The sequence below is a fragment of the Rhinatrema bivittatum genome, chromosome 3 (assembly GCF_901001135.1).
Source record: "Rhinatrema bivittatum chromosome 3, aRhiBiv1.1, whole genome shotgun sequence".
Classification (NCBI taxonomy): domain Eukaryota; kingdom Metazoa; phylum Chordata; class Amphibia; order Gymnophiona; family Rhinatrematidae; genus Rhinatrema; species Rhinatrema bivittatum.
Window position 1 is genome coordinate 183,001,197 of NC_042617.1, and position 26,093 is coordinate 183,027,289.

Below are 26,093 nucleotides of genomic sequence, written 5' to 3' on the forward strand. Positions count from 1 at the left end.
GGTTGAGGACAAAACATTTTGCACAGTAGTTTCTTGTCTGTTAAAGTTCCCAATATCGGGAGAGGAAATAATTTCTCCAGCAATTTTTGATCTTCCGTCGGGTTTCCTGTTTCCCCCGACAATATGCTCTCCCTCTGATGATGGACCAACTGCTCCTTCGAGCACATTCACACACACTGGCTTCATACCCTGTACCTCCTCAATAGGACTTTCCATCAACATCGACTTCCGTATGTCTGGAAAGCCTGGTTCAATGGCATAGCCAGTAGGCAGAGGGGGAATCGGTACTGTTGGTGCCCCGGGACGGAGAGTCACTTCGCCTGATGGAGAAGAATTCTGCTCCTTATCTAACTCCATAATAGGCCTCTCCGGGGTTGTGACTCCCGACGGTGAGTAAAAGCCTGTTATCATTGCTTGTATGGGATTCGGTCTGGCAGGTACTGAGGACTCCTGCCTGACCTTACCCTTACGCTTCGTGTGAGGCATTAATTCAAATAAGGTTTATCAATGAACTAGGGATTTACTCACAGTTCTGTTTTCCTCAAGTTTCGGAATGAAGGGAGTAGGAACCGATATACCCAACACTAGAGCAAAGTTCCTGGCGCCTTCTTCGCCTTCGCCGGCCTTCGCCGGACCAAGCCGCGCGCCCCTTACGGAGCGCGCAGCTTAGGCAGCGCGCGCCGACGGCGGCGGTGCGCCGTCTGCCGTTTGATTTTATAGCGGCAGACGCGAACTGCTCACGTGACCGAGGGACCTCCTTCCGGGTCGGGGCAGCCGCCGAGTCCCGCTGCTGTTCCAGGGGTAGCCGATGTCACAAAGTCTCTCCCGGTAGGGCAATGGTAACCCACTCCTCTCCGTTTGCAGCTCCCAACTTCCAGCGTCTGCCGGTTGATTTTATAGCGGCAGACGCGAACTGCTCACGTGACCGAGGGACCTCCTTCCGGGTCGGGGCAGCCGCCGAGTCCCGCTGCTGTTCCAGGGGTAGCCGATGTCACAAAGTCTCTCCCGGTAGGGCAATGGTAACCCACTCCTCTCCGTTTGCAGCTCCCAACTTCCAGCGTCTGCCGGTTGATTTTATAGCGGCAGACGCGAACTGCTCACGTGACCGAGGGACCTCCTTCCGGGTCGGGGCAGCCGCCGAGTCCCGCTGCTGTTCCAGGGGTAGCCGATGTCACAAAGTCTCTCCCGGTAGGGCAATGGTAACCCACTCCTCTCCGTTTGCAGCTCCCCAGCCATGGTTTAATGGAACAAAGTCAGCATGGCTTTCCCCAAGGCAAGTCTTGCCTCACAAATCTGCTTTACTTTTATAAAGAGGTTAATAAACGTGGATAAAGGTGAACCGGTAGATGTAGTGTATTTGGATTTTCAGAAGGCATTTGACAAAGTTCTTCATGAGAGGCTTCTAGGAAAAGTAAAAAATCATAGGATAGGTGGCGATGTCCTTTCATTGATTACAAACTGACTAAAAGACAGGAAACAGAGAGTAGGATTAAATGGACAATTTTCTCAGTGGAGGGGAGTGGGCAGTGGAGTGCCTCAGGGTTCTGTACTGTGACCTGTGCTTTTCAATATATTTATAAATGATCTGGAAAGGAATACGACGAGTGAAGTAATCAAATTTGAGGATGATACAAAATTATTCAGAGTAGTTAAATCATAAGCGATTGTGATAAATTACAGGAAGACCTTGTGAGACTGGAAAATTGGGCATCCAAATGGCAGATGAAATTTAATGTGGATAAGTGCAAGGTGATGCATATAGGGAAAAATAACCCATGCTATAGTTATACAATGTTGGGTTCCATATTAGGAGCTATCACCCAAGAAAGAGATCTAGGCGTCATAGTGGATAACACATTGAAATCGGTTCAGTGTGCTGCGGCAGTCAAAAAAGCAAATAGAATGTTAGGAATTATTAGAAAGGGGATGATGAATAAAACGGAAAATGTCATAATGCCTCTGTATCGCTCCATGGTGAGACCGCAGCTTGCATACTGTGTACAATTCTGGTCGCCGCATCTCAAAAAAGATATAGTTGCGATGGAGAAGGTACAGAGAAGGGCGACCAAAATGATAAAGGAGATGGAACAGCTCCCCTATGAGGAAAGACTAAAGAGGTTAGGACTGTTCAGCTTGGAAAAGAGACGGCTGAGGGGGGATATGATAGAGGTGTTTAAAATCATGAGAAGTCTAGAATGGGTAAATGTGAATCGGTTGTTTACTCTTTCGGATAATAGAAGGACTAGGGGGTACTCCATGAAGTTAGCATGTGGCACATTTAAAACTAATCAGAGAAAGTTCTTTTTCACTCAACGCACAATTAAACTCTGGAATTTGTTGCCAGGGAATGTAGGTAATGCAGTTAGGGTAGATTTTCAAAGGGTTACATGCGTAAGGTACGCGTGTAACCCCCGAAAAGCTACCCCAAGCTGCCCCTGTGCGCGCCGAGCCTATCTTGCAAATTGCGCGTATGTCCCGGGGCTTGCAAAAAGGAGCGGGGTGTGGGTGGTCCTGGGTGGCCCGGGGGGTGGGAGGGGGCGTGGCCTGAGCCTCCAGGCACAGCGGCCATTTGCCGCTGTGCCCGGGATCGTGGGCCAGCCATTGGCCAGAGCGCATAAGTTACGCCTGCCAGGAGGCAGGAGTAACTTCTTCAACAAAGGTATGGGGTGGGGTTTAGATAGGGCTGGGGGGCGGGTTAGGTAGGGGAAGGAAGGGGAAGGTGCGGGGGGGGGGTGGAAGGAAAGTTCCCTCCGAGGCTGCTCCGATTTTGGAGCGGCCTCGGAGGGAATGGAGGCAAGCTGTGCGGCTCGGCGCACGCAAGATGCACAATTGTGCACCCCCTTGCGTGCGCCAACCCTGGATTTTATAACATGCGCGGCTGCGCACGCATGTTATAAAATCGGGTGTAGATTTGTTCGCGCTGGGTTGCGCGAACAAATCTGCGCCCGCGCGCAGGTTTTAAAATCTGTCCCTTAGTGTAGCTAGGTTTAAAAAAGGATTGGATAAGTTCTTGGAGAAGTCCATTACCTGCTATTAATTAAGCTGAATTAGAAAATAGTCACTTCCTAGCATCAGTAGCATGGGATAGACTTAATTTTTGGGTACTTGCCAGGTTCTTATGGCCTGGATTGGCCACTGTTGGAAACAGGATGCTGCGCGTGATTTTATAACATGAGCACGGCTGCGCGCTCATGTTATAAAATCGGGCATACATTTGTGCATGCCGGGTAGTGCGCACAAATGTACCCCACATGCGTAGGTTTAAAAATCCGGCCCTAAGGCAATACAGTTTAATGAAGATTTTGTGACTAGTTTTAATCATTATTTTAATGATATTGTTTTTTGGAAAAGCACTTCACTGGTTGCCTGTGAAGAGCAGATCTAAGTTTTGGTTGCTGGTGATTATCCACAAAATGCTGAATTCAAATCAAATGAGGGGTGTTCGTTGAAAAGGAGTTTGAGCTGTATAAGCCATCGCATATTATATAATTTATGTATGTGATGTTGTAATCCGCATTGAAAAATTTATTCTTTGGAGTTTGCAGAATATAAGACTTTAAACAAACAAAACAAATAAATAAATAAATAGAAGTGCATATGATTTTGCAAATACCTTTATGCACTTTGAACCCAATTTTATAAAAGCTTGCAAAGGGGTGGTCCGCCTGCACTTTTCACACATGGACTTCAGCCCAAATTTTCAAAGGAGATTTGCCTGCATATGTCCACTTTGAAAATTATCAGGACTACGCATACTTGGAGGATAACGTTTAAAGAACTCTGTGTGGCCCCATATACGTGTGCATATGGCCATCCAGAGTTCTACTGTGGTATTTTATAACCTGTATGTATCAGGTGCATGCAGATTATAAATCGCCTATATCTACCCCTCATCATATATGGGGTATGTTTGGCTATGCACAAATACCTGCAATGCATTGATGGCACATACTTTCTCTACTTATTTTATAAACATATGCGTGTATATTTTATGCACAACAAAAAATATGACTTGCTCACATAAAACCCTGATTTATAAGCAGTACATATATTTTAATGAGCACATAATTGAAATAATCAGTTTCCCGATTCCTCCGCTAGTTCACTCAGTTCGTCTCCAGTTCATTGCAAACTCCTAGTACTAGCCAGATAAGTAAGATAGCCAGATAAGTCTTCAAACTCTAGTTTTCTGTCTTTTTACTAATCTGCCTATGTAGTGCTTTTCTTTTACTTATCTGTCTATCTTAAATAGCTGGATAACTCTTAAACTCTCAAACCCATTTTTAAGCATGTAAATACTTTTGAAAATCAGGCACTTAGGGGGTAATTTTCAAAAGGAGTTACACATGTAAATGTAACTACTATTGTAGCAATTTTCAAAAGCCATTTACTGGAGTAAAGTGCACTTACACAAGTAAATCCTATGGACAATTCAATGGCATATATTATAGCAATTTTCAAAAGCCCACTTACTCAAGTAAAGTGCATTTACTCGAGTAAAACCCTGTTTTACTCAAGTAAATGCTTTTTAAAATCAGGCCCTTAGTGATTTTAAAAAACATTTGCACATTGAACATTGGGTTTTACACTGTAAATGCACTTTACTCATGTGAGTTTTGAAAATTGCTACAACATATGTCATTGAATTGTTCATAGGATATTCACGTGTAAGTGCATTTACGCATGTAAATTGGCTTTTTAAAATTGCTATGACAATATGTTACATTTACATGTGTAACTCCTTTTAAATTTCACCTGTCCAGTGAAATCTCAAAAGGATTTCATGCATTTATTTTTATTTTTTAAGTTTTTTTTATATACCAACATTCAAGACAGAAGTCCCATCATGCTGGTTCACAAGGAACAGGGGTGCACAATATAATAAACTTTACAATTTGAACAATAGTGCAGAAAAGCAGTTACATGTAACAGGGAAACAATAACTTGGATTAAGAAGGAAAAAGAAGATCAGATAATTATATATGTAAATGATAACATTGTAAGGGTGGTTATTGATGCTATAACTAGCGTATGCATATGCTATAACTAGCATATGCATAATATTGCATATATGCATATGAGTAGCATATAGATGCATGTATGCTGTTTTATAAATATCGAGTTTATGCATATATTTTTGCTTTCAAGTATACATTTTACTTGAGAAAAAAGGGATGGTCTTGGGCTGTTCCACGGCTGGGTTCAAATGCACATGCAATAGATGCTCTTTTCTAAGAGATATGCATGTATTAATTACCAGTCTTGTTTGTAAATTTTTACACTTAATTGACTTGCAAAAGTGAAATCAGGCTTTTTGGTGGGAGATCTGGGAGAACTGGTGGGGATTCAGGGTGAAGTGCTAGAGAGACTAGGTGAACTGGAAAAGGACTGGGTGAACTGGCAAAGTATTGGCGAAGTGTGGAAAATTTAGCCGGTAGATTTTGAACCAGTTTTCAAAGGGGAGATACATATGTACTTACTTTTGAGAATTGACTAAAGAAAAAGTGCACACTGAGGGGTAGATTTTAAAAAAGTACGACTGCGCGTACTTTTGTTCGCACGACTGGCACAGACTAGAGTACGCCGGATTTTAATAGCTATCCCAGGACAAGCAGGATGCTAGTCCTCTCATATGGGGTGACGTCACTGACGGAGCCCTATTGCGGGAAAAACTTCTATCAAAGTTTCTAGAAACTTTTGACTGGTAGCCTGAGTCTACTGAGCATGCCCAGCATCCCATGATATTCTCTGCCACAGGGGTCTCACTCCAGTCTTCGTTTTTCCGTGCTGCCCTCAGCATCGCGGTGACAGGAGCCCTGTGAGATCTTCTCACTAACTTTGACTGAAAAAGTCACTTTTTTCTCTTTTTTCCCCACTTGGGGTCTTACAAAATCTCATTTGTCACCGGACGGTGACAAAAACAATTATTTGGGATTTTTCTCTTCTCAAGAGCTCTCTTCTCTTCTCAGACATTTTCCATCGACCGCTTTCGATAGAGACATGGCTTCGGGCTTCAAAAAATGCCCGGTCTGTAACCGGACCATGTCTATAACCGATCTACATCTCGAATGTGTAATCTGTTTAGGAGAGAAAAATGAAATTTCTTCATGTGTACAATGCCAGGAAATGACCCCAAAAGGCAGAAAGCTGAGGCAGGAAAAAATGTCACAGCTTTTCCACCTCCAGTCAGTGCCTTCACCGTCTGCTTCGACAAAATATTCACCAACAGGGGTCACTAAGAAAATTCTTCTTAAAAAACGGCGAATCGAGGGATCCGGCGATTCTCCATCACCAGTACCGTTGACATCATCGACCAGGTCAGTATCGGAATCGAGGCCTAAACACAAGCACCGACGTCATCGATCCTCGGTGTCTCCGTCGCTCCCTCCCCCGGGGGAACCGACTGCTAAGCGGCACAAATCATCTGAACCTCTGCTGACCTCCGTATCCTCGATTCCCTTGCCGACACCGTCGATATCGAAGTCGGCATCGACATCCCAGACACTACCATCGACACCAGACTTAATCGGCCTAATAAGACAGATGGTAAAAGAAGCCTTCCAGGCGCAAGTTCCGGTGTCATCGCCGATGCCGGCGGTTACGCCGATGCCAGTGGTTACATTGCCACCTCCAGCTGTGCCGATGCCGGTGGTTCCGCTGATGCCAACGATACCACCAATACCAACCTCGATGCCGCAGACTACAATGGCATCGGCGCCATTGATGTCAATTCCTTTTTCGACTGTACAAGCTCCATCAATGCTACAACCCTCGATGCCTTTGGTGACCGTTCCAATCTCGATGTTCTCTTTTCTCCATGCATCGACTTTGACCGTTCCTTCTACTTCACAGCTGAAGCCGGTTTACACGACAGCACCCACCTTGCCTCCTCCTCACAAGGCATCGGCATCGAGACGTAAGTCATCAACAAAATTAAGACACTCGATGCCAAAACACCCACCTGCATCTTCTGAACCTCCAAGTGCAGAAGCAGCATTGCACGGTATCCTGACAAAAAGGTACCAAGAATTACTTGCTTCCTTGCCTGCTAATCCAGTGGAGGAGGATGTAGAGGACGTTGTGTCTGAAGACCCTCTACCTGGACCCTCAGGTGTACCTCCGATTCCTAGGACTACACCTACTCAGCAACCTTCTGGATATGACACTTGGTCAGACACTTCATCAGAGGTCTCATCAGAGGACTTCATGTCTGATCCCTCCCCACCTCAAGCCAGAAAACAATCGCATCCAGAGGATTTCTCTTTTTCTACCTTTGTCCAAGAAATGGCGGATCCTATCCCATTCAATTTGCAGGTAGAAAAGGATGACAGACAGCAAACTCTGGAAATACTCCGGTTTGTAGATCCTCCCAAACACAATCTCGCAATTCCTATCCATGAGGTGCTCTTACAGTTACAACAACGCCTCTGCGAACATCTCTGCACGGTTCCTGCAGTGAACAAAAGAGTAGATTCTACGTACCTAGTGCAATCAGCACCAGGCTATCAAAAACCCCAACTGCCCCACCACTCGGTGGTTGTAGAGTCTGAGCAGAAGCATTCCAGACGTACAAGAACCCATTCATCTATCCCGCCAGGCAAGGATAATAGATTTCTGGATCAAATGGGTCGAAAAATCTTTCAAGGAGCAATGCTGACCTCAGCATACCACTGACCTCATACAATTATGCTGAGGTCAGCATACAATGCTGACCTCAGCATACCACCTCTACAAGACCCAGTACCAGAGGAACCTCTGGAAACAAATGGAAGAGTTTGTGCCATCCCTGCCTGCACAATATCAAGAAGCAGCACAAAACATCATTAATAAGGGGTTAGGCACAGGAAAACATGAAGTCCGCGCCGCCTATGATGCCTGTGAGACGGCTTCGAGAGTTGCTGCATCCGGCATTACTGCCAGAAGATGGGCCTGGCTCAAAGCCTCCGACTTAAAGCCAGAGGTGCAAGATAAGCTCGTCGACCTTCCTTGCCTTGGGGAGAATTTGTTTGGCACCAAGGTACAAGACGTAGTCGCACAACTACGTGAACACACTGAGACCCTGCGACAATTATCTTCTCTTCCGCATGACCAATCAACACATGCTAGCCGCAGGGCCCCAAGAAGGGACACTAGGCACCCATTCTATAAACAAAGGAGATATTATCCTTCTTCATCCAGACCGAGCCCTCCCAGGTCCCAACAGCGACCACAACAGAGGCAACAAAGAACAATTAGGCCTCAACCAGCTCCACAAACCGGACCTGCCACTGGATTTTGAGATCATATCCAGAGAACAAGGCCTCTGCTCCAATCCTCGACCAACACTACCAGTGGGAGGAAGACTGTCCACTTTTTACAATGCTTGGACGTCAATAATATCAGACCAATGGGTCCTCTCAATTATACACCGAGGATATCAACTCAACTTCATAACCATTCCTCAAGATTCTCCACCAAATTCCTCTCATCTCAGCAAAAATCATTTGCTTCACTTACAAACAGAATTATCCATTCTCCTGAAAGCCAGGGCTGTAGAGTTGGTGCCCCGGCTTCAGCAGGGCAGAGGATTCTATTCCCGTTATTTCCTTATTCCAAAGAAAACCGGAGGCCTACGACCAATCCTAGATCTCAGAAATCTCAACAAATTTCTAAAAAAAGAAAAATTCAGGATGATCTCTCTAGGCACCATGCTTCCTCTTCTTCAAGCAGGAGATTGGCTTTGTTCTCTGGTTCTTCAAGATGCCTACGCTCACATTCCAATATGTCCTCCTCATCGCAAGTACCTGCGCTTCATGGTAGGTCATCAACGTTTCCAATACAGAGTACTGCCATTTGGACTTGCCTCTGCTCCCAGAGTTTTCACAAAACTGGCAGTAATAGCAGCCCACTTATACAAGCAAGGTGTCCATGTCTTCCCATATCTAGACAACTGGCTCATCAGAAGTCAATCTCAAGAAGGAGCTCTGTCTTCTTTCAATCAGACAATTACTCTACTCCACTCCATGGGTTTTCTCATCAATTACCAAAAGTCCCATCTTACTCCATCTCAACTACTCCAATTCATAGGAGCAGAACTGAACACCATCCTTGCAAGAGCCTTTCTACCCGAAGATCGAGCAGAAACACTATCTTCATTAGCAAACTCGATTCACTCCGGACATCAGGCAACAGCCCATCAGTTTCTAACCTTACTAGGCCATATGGCCTCCACAGTTCATGTCACTCCTATGGCAAGACTAGCCATGAGAGTAACCCAATGGACTCTAAGGTCACAATGGATACAAGCCATACAACCGCGTCATTATCCAATTCAATTAACCCACCAACTAAGATCATCTCTACTTTGGTGGGCGAACATGGACAACTTGCACAAGGGCCTACCCTTCCAGCAACCAGTCCCACAGATAACGTTAACTACAGATGCATCCACCTTGGGTTGGGGAGCTCACATACACAATCTCCAAACCCAGGGTACTTGGACAAAACTCGAAGCAACTTTTCAAATCAATTTCCTGGAGCTTCGAGCTATACGTTATGCGCTACATGCTTTCAAGGACTGCCTTTCACACAAGACTGTTCTCATCCAAATGGACAACACAGTGGCCATGTGGTACATCAACAAACAGGGAGGTACAGGCTCGTATCTCCTCTGTTAAGAAGCCGCACAGATCTGGGACTGGGCCCTGAAACACTCAATGTTCCTCCGGGCCACTTATCTGGCAGGCATTCACAATGTAGTGGCAAATCGACTCAGTCATCAGTTCCAACCACACGAATGGTCCCTGGATCCCTTAGTAGCGACCAGGATATTCCAATGTTGAGGACAACCAACAATAGACCTCTTTGCGTCACATCTGAATCACAAAGTGGACAATTTCTGTTTTCTACGCACGCACAAGACCCAGTCAGCCAAGGACGCCTTTGCTCGTCCTTGGAACTCAGGCCTACTATACGCGTATCCTCCAATACCGCTCATAACCAAGACTCTAGTGAAGCTTCAGCAGGACAAAGGGTCCATGATACTCATAGCCCCATATTGGCCTCGACAAGTGTGGTTTCCCACACTCCTAGACCTCTCAGTTAGAGATCCAATTCGTCTGGGAGTAGCTCCCACTCTCATAACTCAGGATCAGGGTCGGTTGCGCCATCCCAACCTTCAATCCCTATCCCTGACAGCATGGATGTTGAAAGCTTGATTTTACAACCACTCAATCTTTCCACCAATGTATCTCAAGTGCTTCTAGCTTCACGTAAACCTTCCACACGAAAGAATTACTCTTCCAAATGGAAAAGATTTACTATGTGGTGCAGACAAAAGAATATAGACCCTTTCACCTGCCCCATAACCTCTCTGTTAGACTACTTATACCATCTATCAGAATCTGGTCTCCAGACTTCATCTGTAAGAGTCCACTTAAGTGCAATCTCAGCTTACCATAATAAGATAGGAGATGCACCAATATCCACACAACCTCTTGTCAGCAGGTTTATGAGAGGTTTAACTCACCTTAAACCACCAATTCAGCCACCAGTCACAGAACGGGACCTCAATTTGGTATTAACAAGACTCATGCGTTCTCCTTTCGAACCCATAGATTCTTGTGATCTTAAATTTCTCACATGGAAGACTATCTTCCTCATAGCCATTACATCAGCTAGAAGGGTTAGTGAGTTACAAGCACTTGTCACGTACGCACCCTATACAAAGTTCCTACCTGACAGAGTGGTTCTTCGTACACATCCAAAATTCCACCCTAAAATAGTTACGGAATTCCACTTGAACCAATCCATAGTTTTACCCACATTCTTTCCAAGGCCTCATTCGCACCAAGGCGAATGGGCTTTACATACTTTGGACTGTAAGCATGCACTATCTTTCTACTTAAACTGCACTGCAGTCCACAGAAAATCAAATCAACTCTTTGTTTCCTATGATCCAAACAAACCAGGGAAAGCAGTGGGTAAACATACTATATCCAATTGGCTAGCAGATTGTATACAGTTTTGCTATGAAAAAGCAGGCCTTCCTCTCCAAGGGCGAGTAAAGGCACATTCAGTGAGAGCAATGTCAACTTCAGTAGCACACTATCGTTCCGTGCCAATCCTTGACATATGTAAAGCAGCAACATGGAGTTTTCTTCACACCTTTGCAGCTCATTACTGTTTGGACAAACAAGGCCGACAAGATTCAGCCTATGGACAATCTGTCTTAAAGAACTTGTTTCCAGTCTAAATCCAACTCCTCCTACATCCAACCTGCTGTGATCTTCGACTGACTCATTTTCAACAACAATACTTCACTGTTGCCTCACCGCAAAATGACTCAGCCTCTAGCTTGCTAATCACCCATATGTGAGGACTAGCATCCTGCTTGTCCTGGGATAAAGCAAAATTGCTTACCTTGTAATAGGTGTTATCCCAGGATAGCAGGATGTAGTCCTCACAAAACCCACCCGCCACCCTGCGGAGTTGGGTCTCATACCTTTTATTATTTTATTTTTTGCTAAAGCTTATTGCTACATACGTGACTGGAGTGAGACCCCTGTGGCAGAGAAAATCATGGCACGTTGGGCATGCTCAGTAGCCTCAGGCTGCCAGTCAAAAGTTTCTAGAAACTTTGACAGAAGTTTTTCCCGCAATAGGGCTCCGTCAGTGACGCCACCCCATATGTGAGGACTACATCCTGCTGTCCTGGGATAACACCTATTACAAGGTAAGCAATTTTGCTATACGCGCGTAGCTGTGCATATCTTTTAAAATCTGGGGTCGGCGCGCGGAAGGCTGCGCAAAATCAGCAGCCTGCGTGCGCCGAGCCACGCAGTCTGCCTCCGTTCCCTTCCCCTACCTAACCCACCCCCCCAGCCCTATCTAAACCCCCCCCTACATTTGTTTGAAAAGTTATGCCTGCCTGAGGCGCGTGCAGGGGGGCTTGGGGCAGGTTTTCGGGGGGTATACGCATATCTTACGCGCGTACCCCTTTGAAAATGTACCCCTGAGATTTCCACCTGCTTTTTCTGTGGTTACATTTTACCTAAAAAAACACAATGCCTGTAGTTTTGAAAATGTAGAAGAATGTGTTTTATAGCATTCCTTACTCTAACCTGCCTCTGCTCAGTGCATATTAAAGAATGTGCATGGTGGAACTATGCACATACTTTCACTTGCAGGGAGAGTGGGCAATTTTAAGACAGCCGATTTATGCAGGTAAATAGGAATTTACCTACGCAAATCACTTTGAAAATGTCCCTTTATATAACATGGTGTTTTGTCACAAGCTTTTCACTACATGCACATAGGGCAATGTTACATTTGCAATTCAAAAAGTCAACCACATTAATATAAAAATATTCACTTATCTCTGGAATGACATTAGTTCAATAATTTTCATTTTTTTCTGTTCCTTACCAGATGGAAGATATTATAGCACGCATGCAAGATGAGAAAAATGGAATACCAATTCGTACTGTCAAAAGCTTTCTTTCAAAGATACCCAGTGTGTTTTCAGGTAAGATGCTAACTACATTTTGTATGCCGAGAACCATCTATAAATGGTGATGTTTACATTAGACAGCATAATGTTATGCAAATTTGTTTTGCTCTCAGAAAAAAATGTTAGTGTAATTTTGCATGTTTTCATTTTACTTTATTTTATTTTTTGTATAAGCCACTGGGCCCTATTAAGTTGACATTCTTACTTTTTATTCTGGAGAATATTTGTTGTATATAAGACACAATATATTTTATCTAGAATATGTAAGTTGTCATATAGAGCAGAAAGCACAGCTAGATAATGGAGAGAACTCTTACTAAACCATCCATTTCCCTTTTATCTCTTATTGTCACTTCTTACCACCTACTCTCCACAGACTGATTATAAAATATATATTTCCACTGTTAAAATGCAAATGAAATTAGCCAAGCATCTGTATGGAGCGAAAGGGAAGCATTTTTCTTAAATTTCTTTTTTGCAATCAAAAGAATCAGTTTATTAGGCCCAAGAAACTTTTTCTCATGATGTTTTGATTTTAAAGCTACACTATTACTAGATTTTCGATCAGCTCTTAAGAATAGCTGATTGATCAGGTCTTAAGAATAGCTGAGTAATCAGGTCTTAAGAATAGATGGGATCTTGCCAGGTATTTATGACTTGAATTGTCCACTATTAGAAACAAGATACTGGGCTTGATAGACCCACGGTCTGACCCAGTATGGCAATTCTTATGTTCTTATACTATATTTTATAAATATTGGATGTTATGGGGAACCCAGATGGGTCTTGGACATTGGATTGTTGTACAGACAAAATCTTGTATTTCATTTTGCTACATGTCCTTTACTATTTTGTTATGACAAAATGTAAAGGAGAAAGTAGTTTGCAAGCATTTTTACTATTTTAAATCTCCAACCTATATGGAAATGAAGTTATGATCCATTTACTTGAAAGTTATAACTATCTATCAATGGTAATAGTCACTCCAAAATAAAATATAAAAGTTCTTTCTACTGATGATTGCAGAAAGAAGAAAGATCTACTGCTATGCACAAATAGAATCTGTTTTTGAATAATGGAAACAGAGAGGATAACGTTCAAAAAAATGCATGTGGCATCGTATACATGCATTTCTCACAGGACAAGCAGGATGGTAGTCCTCACATATGGGTGACATCACAGGATCGACCCCAATCACGGAACACTTTTTTCAAAGTTTCCAGAACTTTGACTGGCACCTACTGGGCATGCCCAGCATGGCACTAACCCTGCAACCAGCAGGGGTCCCCGTTCAGTCTTCTTTTTTCCGCACAGCAGTAGCCTCGTGGTTAAGGAGCTCTGTAGAGATTCCTGACAGGAATTTTCCTTACGGAATTACTAAAAATTTACCCCACAGGGGTCCCTCCTTTAACTTTTTCAAGCTGCAGTATTCCGGTAAGTGTTTTACCCGTTTTCTGTCAATTACTGTCGAGTTTGGCCCTCGCGGCCTACTGGCCCTCGACCGTACTGCGGCTCGATTTTTTCTATGGCCATAGCGTCGAGTTCCGTTGGTGCCCGGACTGTACTCTTACCATGTCTATTACAGACCCCCATAAAATCTGTGTAATGCGTCTTGGACGAGAGCACGATGTCTTGACCTTCACCAAATGTGCCCTAATGACACCAAAAGGTCGCAAGGCCAGAATGGAGAAGATGGAACTTCTCTTCCATGCTCAAACCCTGACTCCATCCATTGCATCGACGTCGTCTGAACCGGCACCGTCAACTTCGCACCAGCATCGACCACCGGCCGGTGGCTGCCCGGCATCGACGACTTCTCGGTCATCGACACCCTCTACTCCCCCTCAAGACCGAGGGGATTGTAGGGAGAAACATCGCCATTGGCACCGAAAGACTTGGACCATCGAGGGAGCAAAATCATCGACCTCGCCATCGTCTGAGCCGCCGTCGAAGAAACCCCATCCAGAAAAGGCACCGACCTTTTCGGCGACCGGGTCACCGAGGCAACCCTCCCCTAATGGGGCATCGGGAGCCGCGACTCCGCCTTTAACGGTGGTCCCTCCGGCTATGCCTCTGCCTCCTTCTTCTGTTCCGGAGCCGGGGCTACTTGCTCCAGGTCTCTGAGAAGAACTGGACCGGATGGTTGAGGAGGCCATCGACAAGGCGATGCAATGACTCCAGGTTCCCCCGGCACCGACACCAGTGCTGATAGTGGAACCGACCACCGACCCGATTCCGGCAGCGTTGGCACCACTGCTATCCAGGATGGAAGCGCTTATCGCTGCTTTTCCACCGATGGATCCCGGGTCTCCGATGGCTCCGGTGCCCTCCCCGCTTGCTCTGTCATTGGGAGAAGAAACACCGTTCTGCATCCCTCCATCGGGAGTTCTGCCTCAGCCATCGAGACCGATACAGCCATCTCCACTGATTCCATCGGTGCCGATACGTCCATCGGCGCCATCGAGCCATCCATCGATGCCCTCGATGCCTGCACCGAGACCTTCAATGCCTTCATCGGTGCCTCCGGTAATTCCTTCGGAGCCTAGACTGGGGCCTTCAGGTATCCAACCACCCCGTCCCCCTCTAGTTCCTAGAGGGACAGGTGCTGATCCTTATGATACCTGGACTGATGACTCCTCACCAGACACCGATGACTTGCCATCACCACCTTCACCCACTGAGAGTAGAAAGCGTTCTCCTCCAGAGGACCTTTCTTTCATAAATTTTGTGAAAGAAATGTCTGAATTGGTTCCCTTCCAATTACAGACTGAACAGGATGATAGACATCAGATGATGGAGTGGTCCAATTCCTTGATGCTCCCAAGGAAATAACCTCCATCCCTGTCCACCAAGTTCTTCTGGACCTCCTCTAGAAGAACTGGGAACATCCTGGCTCCATTGCACCAGTCCACAGAAAAGCTGACACTACCTATTTGGTGCAGTCAGCTCCAGGTTTTCAAAAACCTTAATTGGATCACCAATCTGTGGTAGTTGAATCTGCACAGAAGAGAGCAAAAAGATCGAAACCTCACACTTCTTTTCCCCCTGGAAAGGAGCAGAAGTTTCTAGATGCCATTGGTCGCCGAGTCTTCCAAGGATCAATGCTCATCTCTCGATTAGCCTCTTACCAACTTTATGTGACCCAATATAATAGGGTCATCTTTAAGCAGATACAAGACCTGACAGACTCCATGCCTCAGCCACTTCAAGAACAGCTACAAACCCTACTTAATAAGGGTTTTGAGGAGTCAAACATGAGATCAGAACATCTTATGACATCTTTGACACTGCAACCAGGGTATCTGCAGCTGCTATTTCATTAAGACGATGGGCCTGGCTCAAATCTTCAGACCTTCGACCTGAAGTCCAGGACAGATTGTCCAACCTCCCCTGTGTTGGAGACAATCTATTTGGAGAGCAGATTCAAAAGACAGTGGCTGAATTAAAGGACCATCACGAGACCCTAAGACAGCTCTCTCTGATACCTTCGGATTACTCTTCCAAACAGCCCTTCCGAAGGACTCTAAAAAGTCTTTCTTCCATCTGAAGAAGTCCTACCCGCCACCAACCAGATCCTGTTCTACGAGACCATTTCTAAAATCACAGTCTCATCAGACCTGGAAACAAAAGCCACAAACAGTCCCCCAGCCGGGCCCTGCTTCTGGCTTTTGACTCTCGCATAGAGAGCAGCAGCCAGCTTCCATTACCCCACATACCAGTGGGAGGTCGACTGTGCCATTTCAACAACTGGTGGCACTCAATCACCTCAGACCAGTGGGTCCTAGCGATAATTGCTCAAGGATATCATCTCAATTTTCTTTCTATCCCACTGGATTCCCCACCTCTAAGGATGTGGAAAACATCCGACCATTCATTGCTCCTGGAACAGGAAGTTTCCCTCCTTCTCCAGTCCTTAGAAATAGAACCAGTACCATCCCCTCAGCAAGGCCTCGGGTTCTATTCCCGGTACTTTCTAATCCCCAAAAGATCGGGAGTTGTTCACCCAATTCTGGATCTATGAGCTCTAAACAAGTACCTCCAGAGAGAAAAGTTCAAGATGGTAACCTTGGGCACACTTCTTCCTCTTCTTCAAAGAAGAGACTGGCTCTGCTCTCTAGACCTCCAGGACGCATACACTCATATTGCGATAACTCCATCTCATCGCAAATACCTGAGGTTTCTCGAAGGCTCCAAACACTATCAGTACCAACTGCTTCCATTCGGCCTCGCATCTGCACCACGTGTATTCACAAAATGCCTTGTTGTGGTTGCAGCCTTTCTCAGGATTCAAGGTGTTCACGTCTACTCCTATCTGGACGATTGGTTAATCAGGGCTCCGACTCAGCAAGCCGCTCTGTCGTCCCTACATCTCACCTTAAACATTCTAATTTCACTCGGATTTCTCATCAATTATGACAAATCTTTCTTAGTCCCATCTCAAACCATATCGTTCATTGGGGCAGACTTGGATACCTTGCAGGCAAAGGCTTTCCTGCCTCGACAACGAGCTCTCACTCTCGTGTCTCTGGCACATCAGCTGCGGTCTCAACATTCAATGACTTCACATCGTTTTCTCATCCTCCTGGGACACATGGTGTCCTCAGTTCAGGTAACCCCAATGGCCCGCTTGGCCATGAGAGTCATCCAGTGGACTCTAAGGTCGCAATGGACTCAATCCCTTCAGTCCCTGTTGACCATTGTCCACGTAACCGACTCACTCCGTCTCTCTCTCGCCTGGTCGTCAAATCAGACCAGTCTTCTAAAGGGCTTGCCCTTTCAGGCGCCAGACCCTCAAATAATTCTCACCACTTCCGAGTAATCCTTAAGTAAAGTTGATGAATAGAGATATCTTCTTTTTCGGAATCAAACAGTGCTGTAACCCCAGCACGACTTCCGAGTAGGCCAATCGCAATTCTGGCAGCTAGGAATGTCTTCTTTCTTCAGAATCAGCAGTGCTGTAAACCTCCAGCATGACCTCCGAGTGGACCAACACAAAATTGAGAGGTAGAGATGACTTCTACTTCGGAATCAACAGTGCTGTAGTCCTTCAGCAAGACTTCCAAGTAGGTAGAATGTAGCATTTTCTCAATTTTGTAATCCAAGAAGACATAGTAGATGAAGAGCGCCACCTAGCTATGGCGTGCATAGCAACTGCTATGACTACCAGCAGGATTTAGAAAAACTGCTGGTGATGTTGATAAGATCCTCAAAAGAAGTGGTGGTGAAAAGAATCGTCCAAGGCCCACTTCATAGTGTGATACAGTATTGGATCTTCAAATTTACCACATGGACTCTTCAGGTATTCCACAAAACATCTGAGATGGTAGTTGTCTCTTGCCCCTGAGTCCTTCAGGGCAGAGGTTCGAACAGTCACTGGTTCAGGGTTCATCGAGACTGGACGAGAGAGTGGAGGAGATATTGCTGTATAGCCCAAGAACAGTCCTACCGCAGACTCAGGCTTGTCCTTTTTCCGGACGACAAGGGCAGACAGAAACATCATGGCCTGGCTGACCACAGTACATGCACAGGCCGTTCTTCCTTCTATATCTTCTCTCTTTAGACATCAAGTGACCACGACCAGATTCCTTCGATTCCTTCTTCTCCACAGCAGGAGGTACTGTTCCCCTTGTTAGTGCAGGAGCACTGGTTGGTTTTAACCCAGATAACACCTTAGGCCGGAGTTCCTTCACCTTATCCTGGAGCTGCCAGTCAATCCGAGTGGCTAAGGATATCAATTTTTCCAGCGAGTCAGGTGTCTGACGAGCAGCCAACTCATCCTTTATACAAGTGTCCAGGCCTCTGCAAAAGAGTGTCTTCAGACATCTGGGGTCCCAGCGCAGCTCTGTTGCTAGAATTTTAAATTCAATGGCAAATTCCACCAGGGATCTGTTGCCTTGCTTTAAGTCCACCAAAGCAAATCCAGCAACAGACATACGAGCAGGGTCATCAAAGACGGATTTAAACAAGTCCATAAATCCTTCTATGTCCTGCAAGATAGGGTCCTTGCTTTCCCACAAGGTAGAAGCCCATGGCAAGGCTCTCCCATCCAAATAAGAAAGAATATAGCTGGTCTTGGAGAGACTTGTGGGAAACAATGAAGGTTGTAGAGTGAAGTGTAAGCTGCACTGGTTCAGGAAGCCTCGAGTCTTCTGTAGTTCTCCGGAGAATCAAACAGGCGCCACCAGTGGAACAGCTGATTTTAAGGTTATCTCTGGTAACTGGTTTTCTTGTATAGAAGCTGTACTTTGTGCCTTCTGTGTAGGAAGCTGGTGAAAGGCTGCAGTAATTTTCTCCAGGGTTTCTTGCTGTTCTGAAAGGCGTTGAGCCAGGCCCTGTATAGCCTGCAAGGCAGAAAGGAAAGCCGGGTCCATGGGCTACAAACATCCAATACCTTGAGCTGAATCCCCAGGAGTACTGCTTCTCCAATTCTTTCTTGAAAGCTGGCTTCAAGTTTAGGCTTCTCCAATTCTTTTCTTGAAAGCCGAATTCACTGGAGATAAAGGTAACAAACATAAGCCAGATTCATTGAAGTTAGTGTTTCATATTTTCAGCCGGATTCACTGGAGTTAATGTTTCATATATTCAGCCGGATTCACTTGAGTTAGTGTTTCATAATTTTAGCCGGATTCACTGGATTTAGCAATCTGTTACGCTCTCCTCCTCCAGAGGGGAGGAGTTAGCAATCTGTTATCGCTCACCCCGCCAGGAGGGTGGAGTTAGCAATCTGTTCTGCTTTTCTCCTGAAAGGGGGAGGAGTTAGCAATCTGTCATGATCTGCTCCTCCAGAGGGGAGGAGTTAGCTATCTGTAATGCTTACCCCACCAGGAGGGCGGAGTTAGTAATCTGTTAGCGAACTGCTGTTAGATGCTCCTGTAAGGAAGGAGGAAGCAATCTGTTATGGATCAACTCTCCAAGGAAGAGGAGTTGGCAATCTGTTCAATGATACTCCGCTGAGGAGAGGAGCTAACAATAGGTATATAGTACTTCGCTACTGAGATAGCAATCTATCATACCTCCGCTACGGAGTAGCAATCTGTTATATATAGGCTGCTGGCAAGTCCCATAGAAAGAGAAGGTAGCTATCTATATAATACTTCCATAAGCGGTGTTAGTGGTCAGTAGTGGTTGGCTCCCACAGAGTGACACTAGTGTAAGGAATGACCACTTGGAGGAAATGGTGAATCCCTGGACCGATGGCAGCCCCCCCCCAGGAGGAGATCCTGAGAGGAGCCACCGGCTAGGCTAGAATATGAAATAAACACAAAAGGGTAGATTTTCAAACCGTGCGATTTGGCGTACTTTTGCTGGCGCATCAGGCGCAAGCAAAAGTACGCGGGATTTTAGTAGATACGCGCGTAGCCGCGCGTATCCGCTAAAATCCTGGATCGGCACGCGCAAGGCTATCAATTCCGTATAGCCGGCGCGCGCCGAGCCGCGCAGCCTACCCCCGTTCCCTCCGAGGCCGCTCCGAAATCGGAGCGGCCTCAGAGGGAACTTTCTTTTGCCCTCCCCTCACCTTCCCCTCCCTTCCCCTACCTAACCCACCCGCCCAGCCCTGTCTAAACCCCCCCTTTACCTTTGTCGGGGGATTTACACCTCCCGGAGGGAGACGTAAATCCCCGCGCGCCAGCGGGCCGCTAGCGCGCCGGGACGTGACCTGGGGGCGGGTCCGGAAGGCGCGGCCACGCCCCCGGACAGCACCAGGCCATAGCCACGCCCCCGGGCCCGCCCCCAGAACGCTCCCGACATGCCCTGAAAATGCTGCGCGGTTCGGGCCCACCCCCGACACGCCCCCAACACGTCCCCCTCAGAAAACCCCGGGACTTACGCGAGTCCCGGGGCTCTGCGCGCGCCGGTAGGCCTATGTAAAATAGGCTCACCGGCGCGCAGGGCCCTGCTCGCCTAAATCCGCCCGGATTTGGGCGGATTTAGGCGAGCAGGGCTCTTAAAATCCGCCCCAAATAGTTCTTTATTAGGCTGGACGCTGGACCACCAGTGGTGGCAGTAGTGAGTCAATGTGTCCGGCAGGGCTGAAGTCCTTCTGATACTGGAATATAATCTCTGGGTCGCTGAGCTGTAGAGAGAGACTAGAAGTAGTTAGTAGACAGGGTATACTGGATACGAGATGGTACACTCACAATAGTGGATGTCTGCAATGGTCTCTATGCCACAGAGAGTCTTCAGTATATTCAGGAACAGGAGCTGTAGGCGAGCACTGGTTCCTATAAACAGTCTGTAATAAGAACTCACAATAGCTTATATGAAATAGCTTCTAGAGTAGAAGAGAGTCTGTAAAGATTCTAGGAACATGGGCCCTCGTGGAGCGAATACCGGTTGATATCTGCAATCTTGCCAATATAACTCTCAATCTCTGTATCTGCGATAACGTCTTGGATGGAAGGGAGTCTTCAGAGCTATAGGAATGTAGGCCCTCGTGGAGCGAGTACCGATTCCTATCTACAATAGAACTCACTGTGTTCACGTCTGCGATCGCTTCCAGGCAATGAGGAGTCTTCCGAATATTCAGGGACATAGGCCCTTGAGGAGCAAGTACCGGATCCGGTCTTGGCAATCTGAAATCAAGAAGAGAGAGTGGAGCCCCCATGGAGCGAGTACTCCTGGTAAGTTTGAAATTTGAAAAGGCAGAGCAGTGGAGAAGGATTCCCCTCACTGACTCGGATCGTTGTTGCAAGTATTGTGGTCTGCCAAAGCAAGTCCTGTTGGAGTTCCTTGCTAACTCATTAGCAAACAAAGACCTTTTAAAGTGGAAATGGATGAGATCACTACGGGGGGACACCCCTGAGGTTCGCGCCCTTGTTGGTACAAAGTCTGGAGCACGCGCGCCCTTACGTCATCAAGAACATGGTGGATCCGTAGCGTCAAGCCAGCCCGTGGATACCGGGACCAAGAGGCAGGGAGTAGCCACAGCTGCATGTGTCCATCAGAGCCGAAGGGAGTCGCTGCCAAGGTAGAGAGGGTGGAGCGAGGGATGAGAAGAGGCACGAACGCAACAGTATTTCAGGATCGCCTATCCAATCAAGTCATCCTGATCCAGACGGACAACCAGGTGGCCATGTGGTACATCAACAAGCAGGGAGGAACAGGCTCCTACCATCTGTGTAAGGAAGCTGCACAGATATGGGCGAAGGCCCTCTCCCACTCGATGTACCTCAGGGCCACCTACTTTCCAGGAGTGGACAACATGTTGGCAGAGAAGTTGAGTCGCGCCTTCCAACCGCACGAGTGGTCTCTAAACCCCTCAGTAGCAAACCCCATCTTCCAAAAATGGGGTAACCCCAGAATCGCAAAGAAGGCAATTTCTGCTCTCTCACTCGCAGCCAACATTATCCACCAAGAGACGCGTTCTCCCTATCATGGGTAACCGGTCTCCTATACGCATTCCCTCCACTTCCACTTCTCTCGAAGACTCTTGTGAAGTTACGTCAGGACAAGGGAACTATGATCCTGATAGCTCCCCACTGGCCCCGCCAGATGCGGTTTCCAATACTTCAGGATCTCTCCATTCACAGGCACATTCCTTTGGGAACAGACCCGCTTCTAATCACTCAAAACAATGGGTGCCTGCGCCACCCCAATCTTCAAGCCTTGTCCCTGACGGCATGGATGTTGAAAGGTTAATCCTTCAAACTTTTAACCTTTCTGATCCAGTTTCCCGTGTCTTGATTGCTTCACGGAAGCCTCCCACGAGAAAATCTTACTCTTACAAATGGAACAGGTTTGCTTCATGGTGCTCTTCTCAGGCCCTTGATCCCTTTACCTGTCCAATCCCGAAGTTTCTAGACTATCTCTGGCACTTGTCAGTCAGGTCTAAAAACGTCCTCCATCAGAATGCATGTCAGTGCGGTAGCTGCCTTCCATAAAGGTATCGGGGATGACCCTATATCAGTGCAACCCCTTGTCACACGGTTTCTGAAGGGCTTGCTTCACCTCAAGCCTCCACTGTGTCCTCCAGCCCCTTCTTGGGACCTCAACCTAGTTTTGGGTCGTCTCATGAAACCACCATTCGAGCCTCTTCATTCCTGTGATCTTTGCTATCTAACAGCCTGTATTGCGTAACCTATTTATGACGTGAGGTACCAACACCCTTCCGCCTGCCCGGTGGGGTTCAAGATGCCCTCTCCCAAATTCCACCCCAGCTTTGTACCTCTGGCACATCCCTGGGTACATTTGGTGCAAGTCCGGACATCCTCAGCTCGGTACTCACCCATATGTGAGGACTACCATCCTGCTTGTCCTGTGAGAAAGCAAACCCGACCGCAACCCCTTCCTCCGGAAGGGCATTCCAGGCATCCACCACCCTCTCAATGAAGAAATATTTCCTGATATTGGTTCTAAATCTTCCTCCCAGGAGTTTCAAATTGTGATCCCTAGTTCTACTAAATTGTTTCCAATGGAAAAGGTTTGTTGACAACCATGGATCATTAAAACCTTTCAAGTATCTGAAGGTCTGTATCATATCACCCCTGCTCCTCCTTTCCTTCAGGATATACATATTCAGGTTCTTCAACCTCTCCTTATGTTTTAAAGTTACTGTTCCTGAGGGACAGTTCCTGCTAATAGCTCTGGAAGCATAAACCATGTGTAGTTTACACTTCCAGCATAGAGTGGGTATGTGCCAATCTTGCTCCCAGTAGGGATTTCCTTGGCTCGGGGTGGGGGTGGGGGCTGAAAGGAGAGTCTTGGGGGGGGGGGGGGGTTTAGACATAAGGTGACCATATCTTAAGAGTGTTTGGGGGAGGGACAAGGGGGAGGGACAAGAGACAAAAAGTTTTCTTTTTTGATTACTTTGGGGAAGGGGCTAGGGGGTACCACCCACTGACTGCTCACAATTTTAATAAAATTGAAACAGGATTGGGATTAATGGCCCAAAACAGCTATATTGAAAGTTTGTAAAGAAAGTTCTAAATCAGCTGTAGGCCCTTTACAACTTTTTAAATCTTACATTCACAGCGCTACTCACCCGAATGTCTTTTGAAGATGTCTGGAGAAGTAGCAAGTTATCCGGCTAACCTATACACCCGATATTCGTCTAGGTTAACGGGATATCTCAGCCTCTCCCCAGAATGCCCCTGAAATGCCTCTTTTTTATACAGGTAAATTATAGCCAAATAAGTATATATCTGGCTGTAATTTAGCCAAATAAGCAGCTGAATATACTGTATTAACCAGACAATCCAAGCAAGGAGCTCTATCTTCTTCATTACCCACTATAAATCTACTACCTGGGATTGCTGTTAACTACATAAATCCCATTTAGAACACTTCTGGATACCACAGTCACAACGAACTTCCTGTCTAACAACCGCACAGACATTCTGACAAATTCCTATATGTCTCTGCGCGCATACACCATAACTTCAGCCCCTCAATTCTTTCATTGTTGGGCCACGGCATTTTTTCACCATGCACTTTACTCATAGGTCCAAATTTGCTATGAGTAAGATTCAGTAAAATTCAATTATCAGTGGACCTAAGCTGTTCAACCGCTTTCGTCCCTGATCCATATTGCAGATCTAGAACCAAAACCTAGACTGGTCCTGCTCATGCTTGCCTTTACTCAGGGTTGAAGAGTTCGAACTCACATCTTCTCAACCCAATATGCGTCTATTCCGCTCCATGCAGAGCTTCACATCAACTTCCTGGAGCTTTGAACCATGAGTTATGCCTTTATGCCTTCCACTACTGCCTCTGTAACAAACCTTTGTGCATACAGACAGACAGCACAATGACAATGTGGTATTTCCAACGCACAAGCACGCACAACTTCTTAGCTGCTCTGCTAGGAAGCTGTGCAGCTCTACCCTTGGCCCTTGCTCACTCCATGCATCCCCGGGCCACTTATCTAACAGACTTACTGAACGCACTAGCAGACCTTCTCCATATAGGTTTCCATCCTCTCGGATGGTCTCGGACTATATGTGTAGTGAGGAAAATCTTCTAGCGCTGAGGTCAACCGACCTTGCCCTCTGCGTCTGAATCGAACCATACGGTGGACAGATTCTACTCCCTACACATGTCTCCAATGCATTCCCATGGATGCCTTTGCTGCAACAAAGGCCTCTTATATGTGTCTCTTTCGATGCCTCTCATAGCCAGCACTCTTATTATGCTGCACCGGGATGGGGTTCACTGTTTCTCAGACCCACGTCCTGGCCGAGACCAGTATGCTTTCCCATACTTCTCAATCTATCACACCAGTAACCAATTCGCCTTCTCACAAGTCAGTCTCATATCATGGACTCACTGATGTTCTCAGGTACTGGTAGCGTCTCAAAAACCTTCTACACATAAATCTTACCATTCAAAATGGCATGATTTACCACATGTTGTATATATATATAAAAAAAAAAGGGTATTACCCCCTTTTTTTCTACACCACTCTTTTCTCTTACTCCCTCGGATTCTGCTCCCCAGACATCCTCCACATGGGTACGCGTCGGTTCCAATTGGCGTACCACTTGGGAGTGGGGATACCCGATTAATGGTTCAACCCCTTCCGAGTCAGCTTACCATGGGTTATCCACTGATTAAGCCGCTTCTTTTTTTACTGGTTACGGAATGGGGCCTATATATTAGTGCTTACAAGACTCATACGTTCCCTGTTCAAGCCTTGCCATTCCTCTCACTTAACAGTCTGGCATGGGAAATTCTTTCCCTCGTAGTTATCACTTCCGCCAACAGGGTCAGTGAGTTCCATACCTTGTACCATACTCACCCGACCCTCCATTCCTCTGTGACCGAGTGGTTTATTTATTTATTTATTTATTTATTTATTTAACGGCTTTTATATACCGACGAACGTTGGGAACATCTCATCGGTTTACATGGAACAAAATTAGCAACAGGCTTTACAGGTAACGCATGATTAAAAGATGAACAAGCTTTACAGGTAACACGTAACTAAGGAGGAACAAAAATTATCAATAGGCTTTACAGGGAAAACTTAAATAAACTTAGTGGAGCACTAAATTCGTAAACGTTGAGAAAGCATATATACACAGGATTGCATGTAGGATACAAAGATAATGCTATATATAAGTGATGTACAAGGATAAGATTGCAAGGACGGTGAGAGACTGGGGTAGCCGTGGAGAGAAATGTACAATGTGGTGATGGAATGTGCGGGCGGTTAGGTGTAGGAGTGCTTGAAGAACCAAGTCTTGAGGTTTTGTCTGAATATTTTTGGGCAAGTTTCCTGGTGGAGAGAGGTTGGTAGTTTGTTCCAGAGGAAAGGGCCTGCTAGGGAGAGGGCCCTCCAGAATCTTGCGGTAAACTGGGGGCCTCGGTCTGAGAGGATACTTTTGAGTAGTCCGTGTAGCCTGAAGATGTGCTGGACAAACAGCTGGGCCAACTGTGGCGTGGAAGGCAACCCGGGGAGTGGTACGAAGTGTGCCATTTTGCTGAATTGATCAATGACTACCGAAATGACAGTGTTGCCATCGGACGAAGGTAGGTCGACCACGAAGTCCATCAAGAGATGGGTCCAAGGTTCAGTGGGTACGGGCAAGGGCTGGAGCAAGCCTGGAGACGAACCTGGAATTCATTTATGATGGGCACATGAATGGCATGATTCCACATAGGA

The 26,093-nt window shown here is 46.3% G+C and overlaps 1 protein-coding gene across 3 annotated transcripts in view; it reads left to right on the forward strand.

The window, feature by feature from the left end:
* RGS7 (regulator of G protein signaling 7) overlaps window positions 1-26,093 on the forward strand; it is an 883,903-nt gene that overhangs the window by 237,290 nt on the left and 620,520 nt on the right. For all 3 annotated transcript variants that reach the window (XM_029594021.1, XM_029594023.1, XM_029594022.1), the window contains exon 2: window positions 12,409-12,505. In XM_029594021.1, coding sequence (XP_029449881.1) covers window positions 12,409-12,505 — 97 coding nt within the window. The remainder of the gene's footprint in view (window positions 1-12,408; window positions 12,506-26,093) is intronic.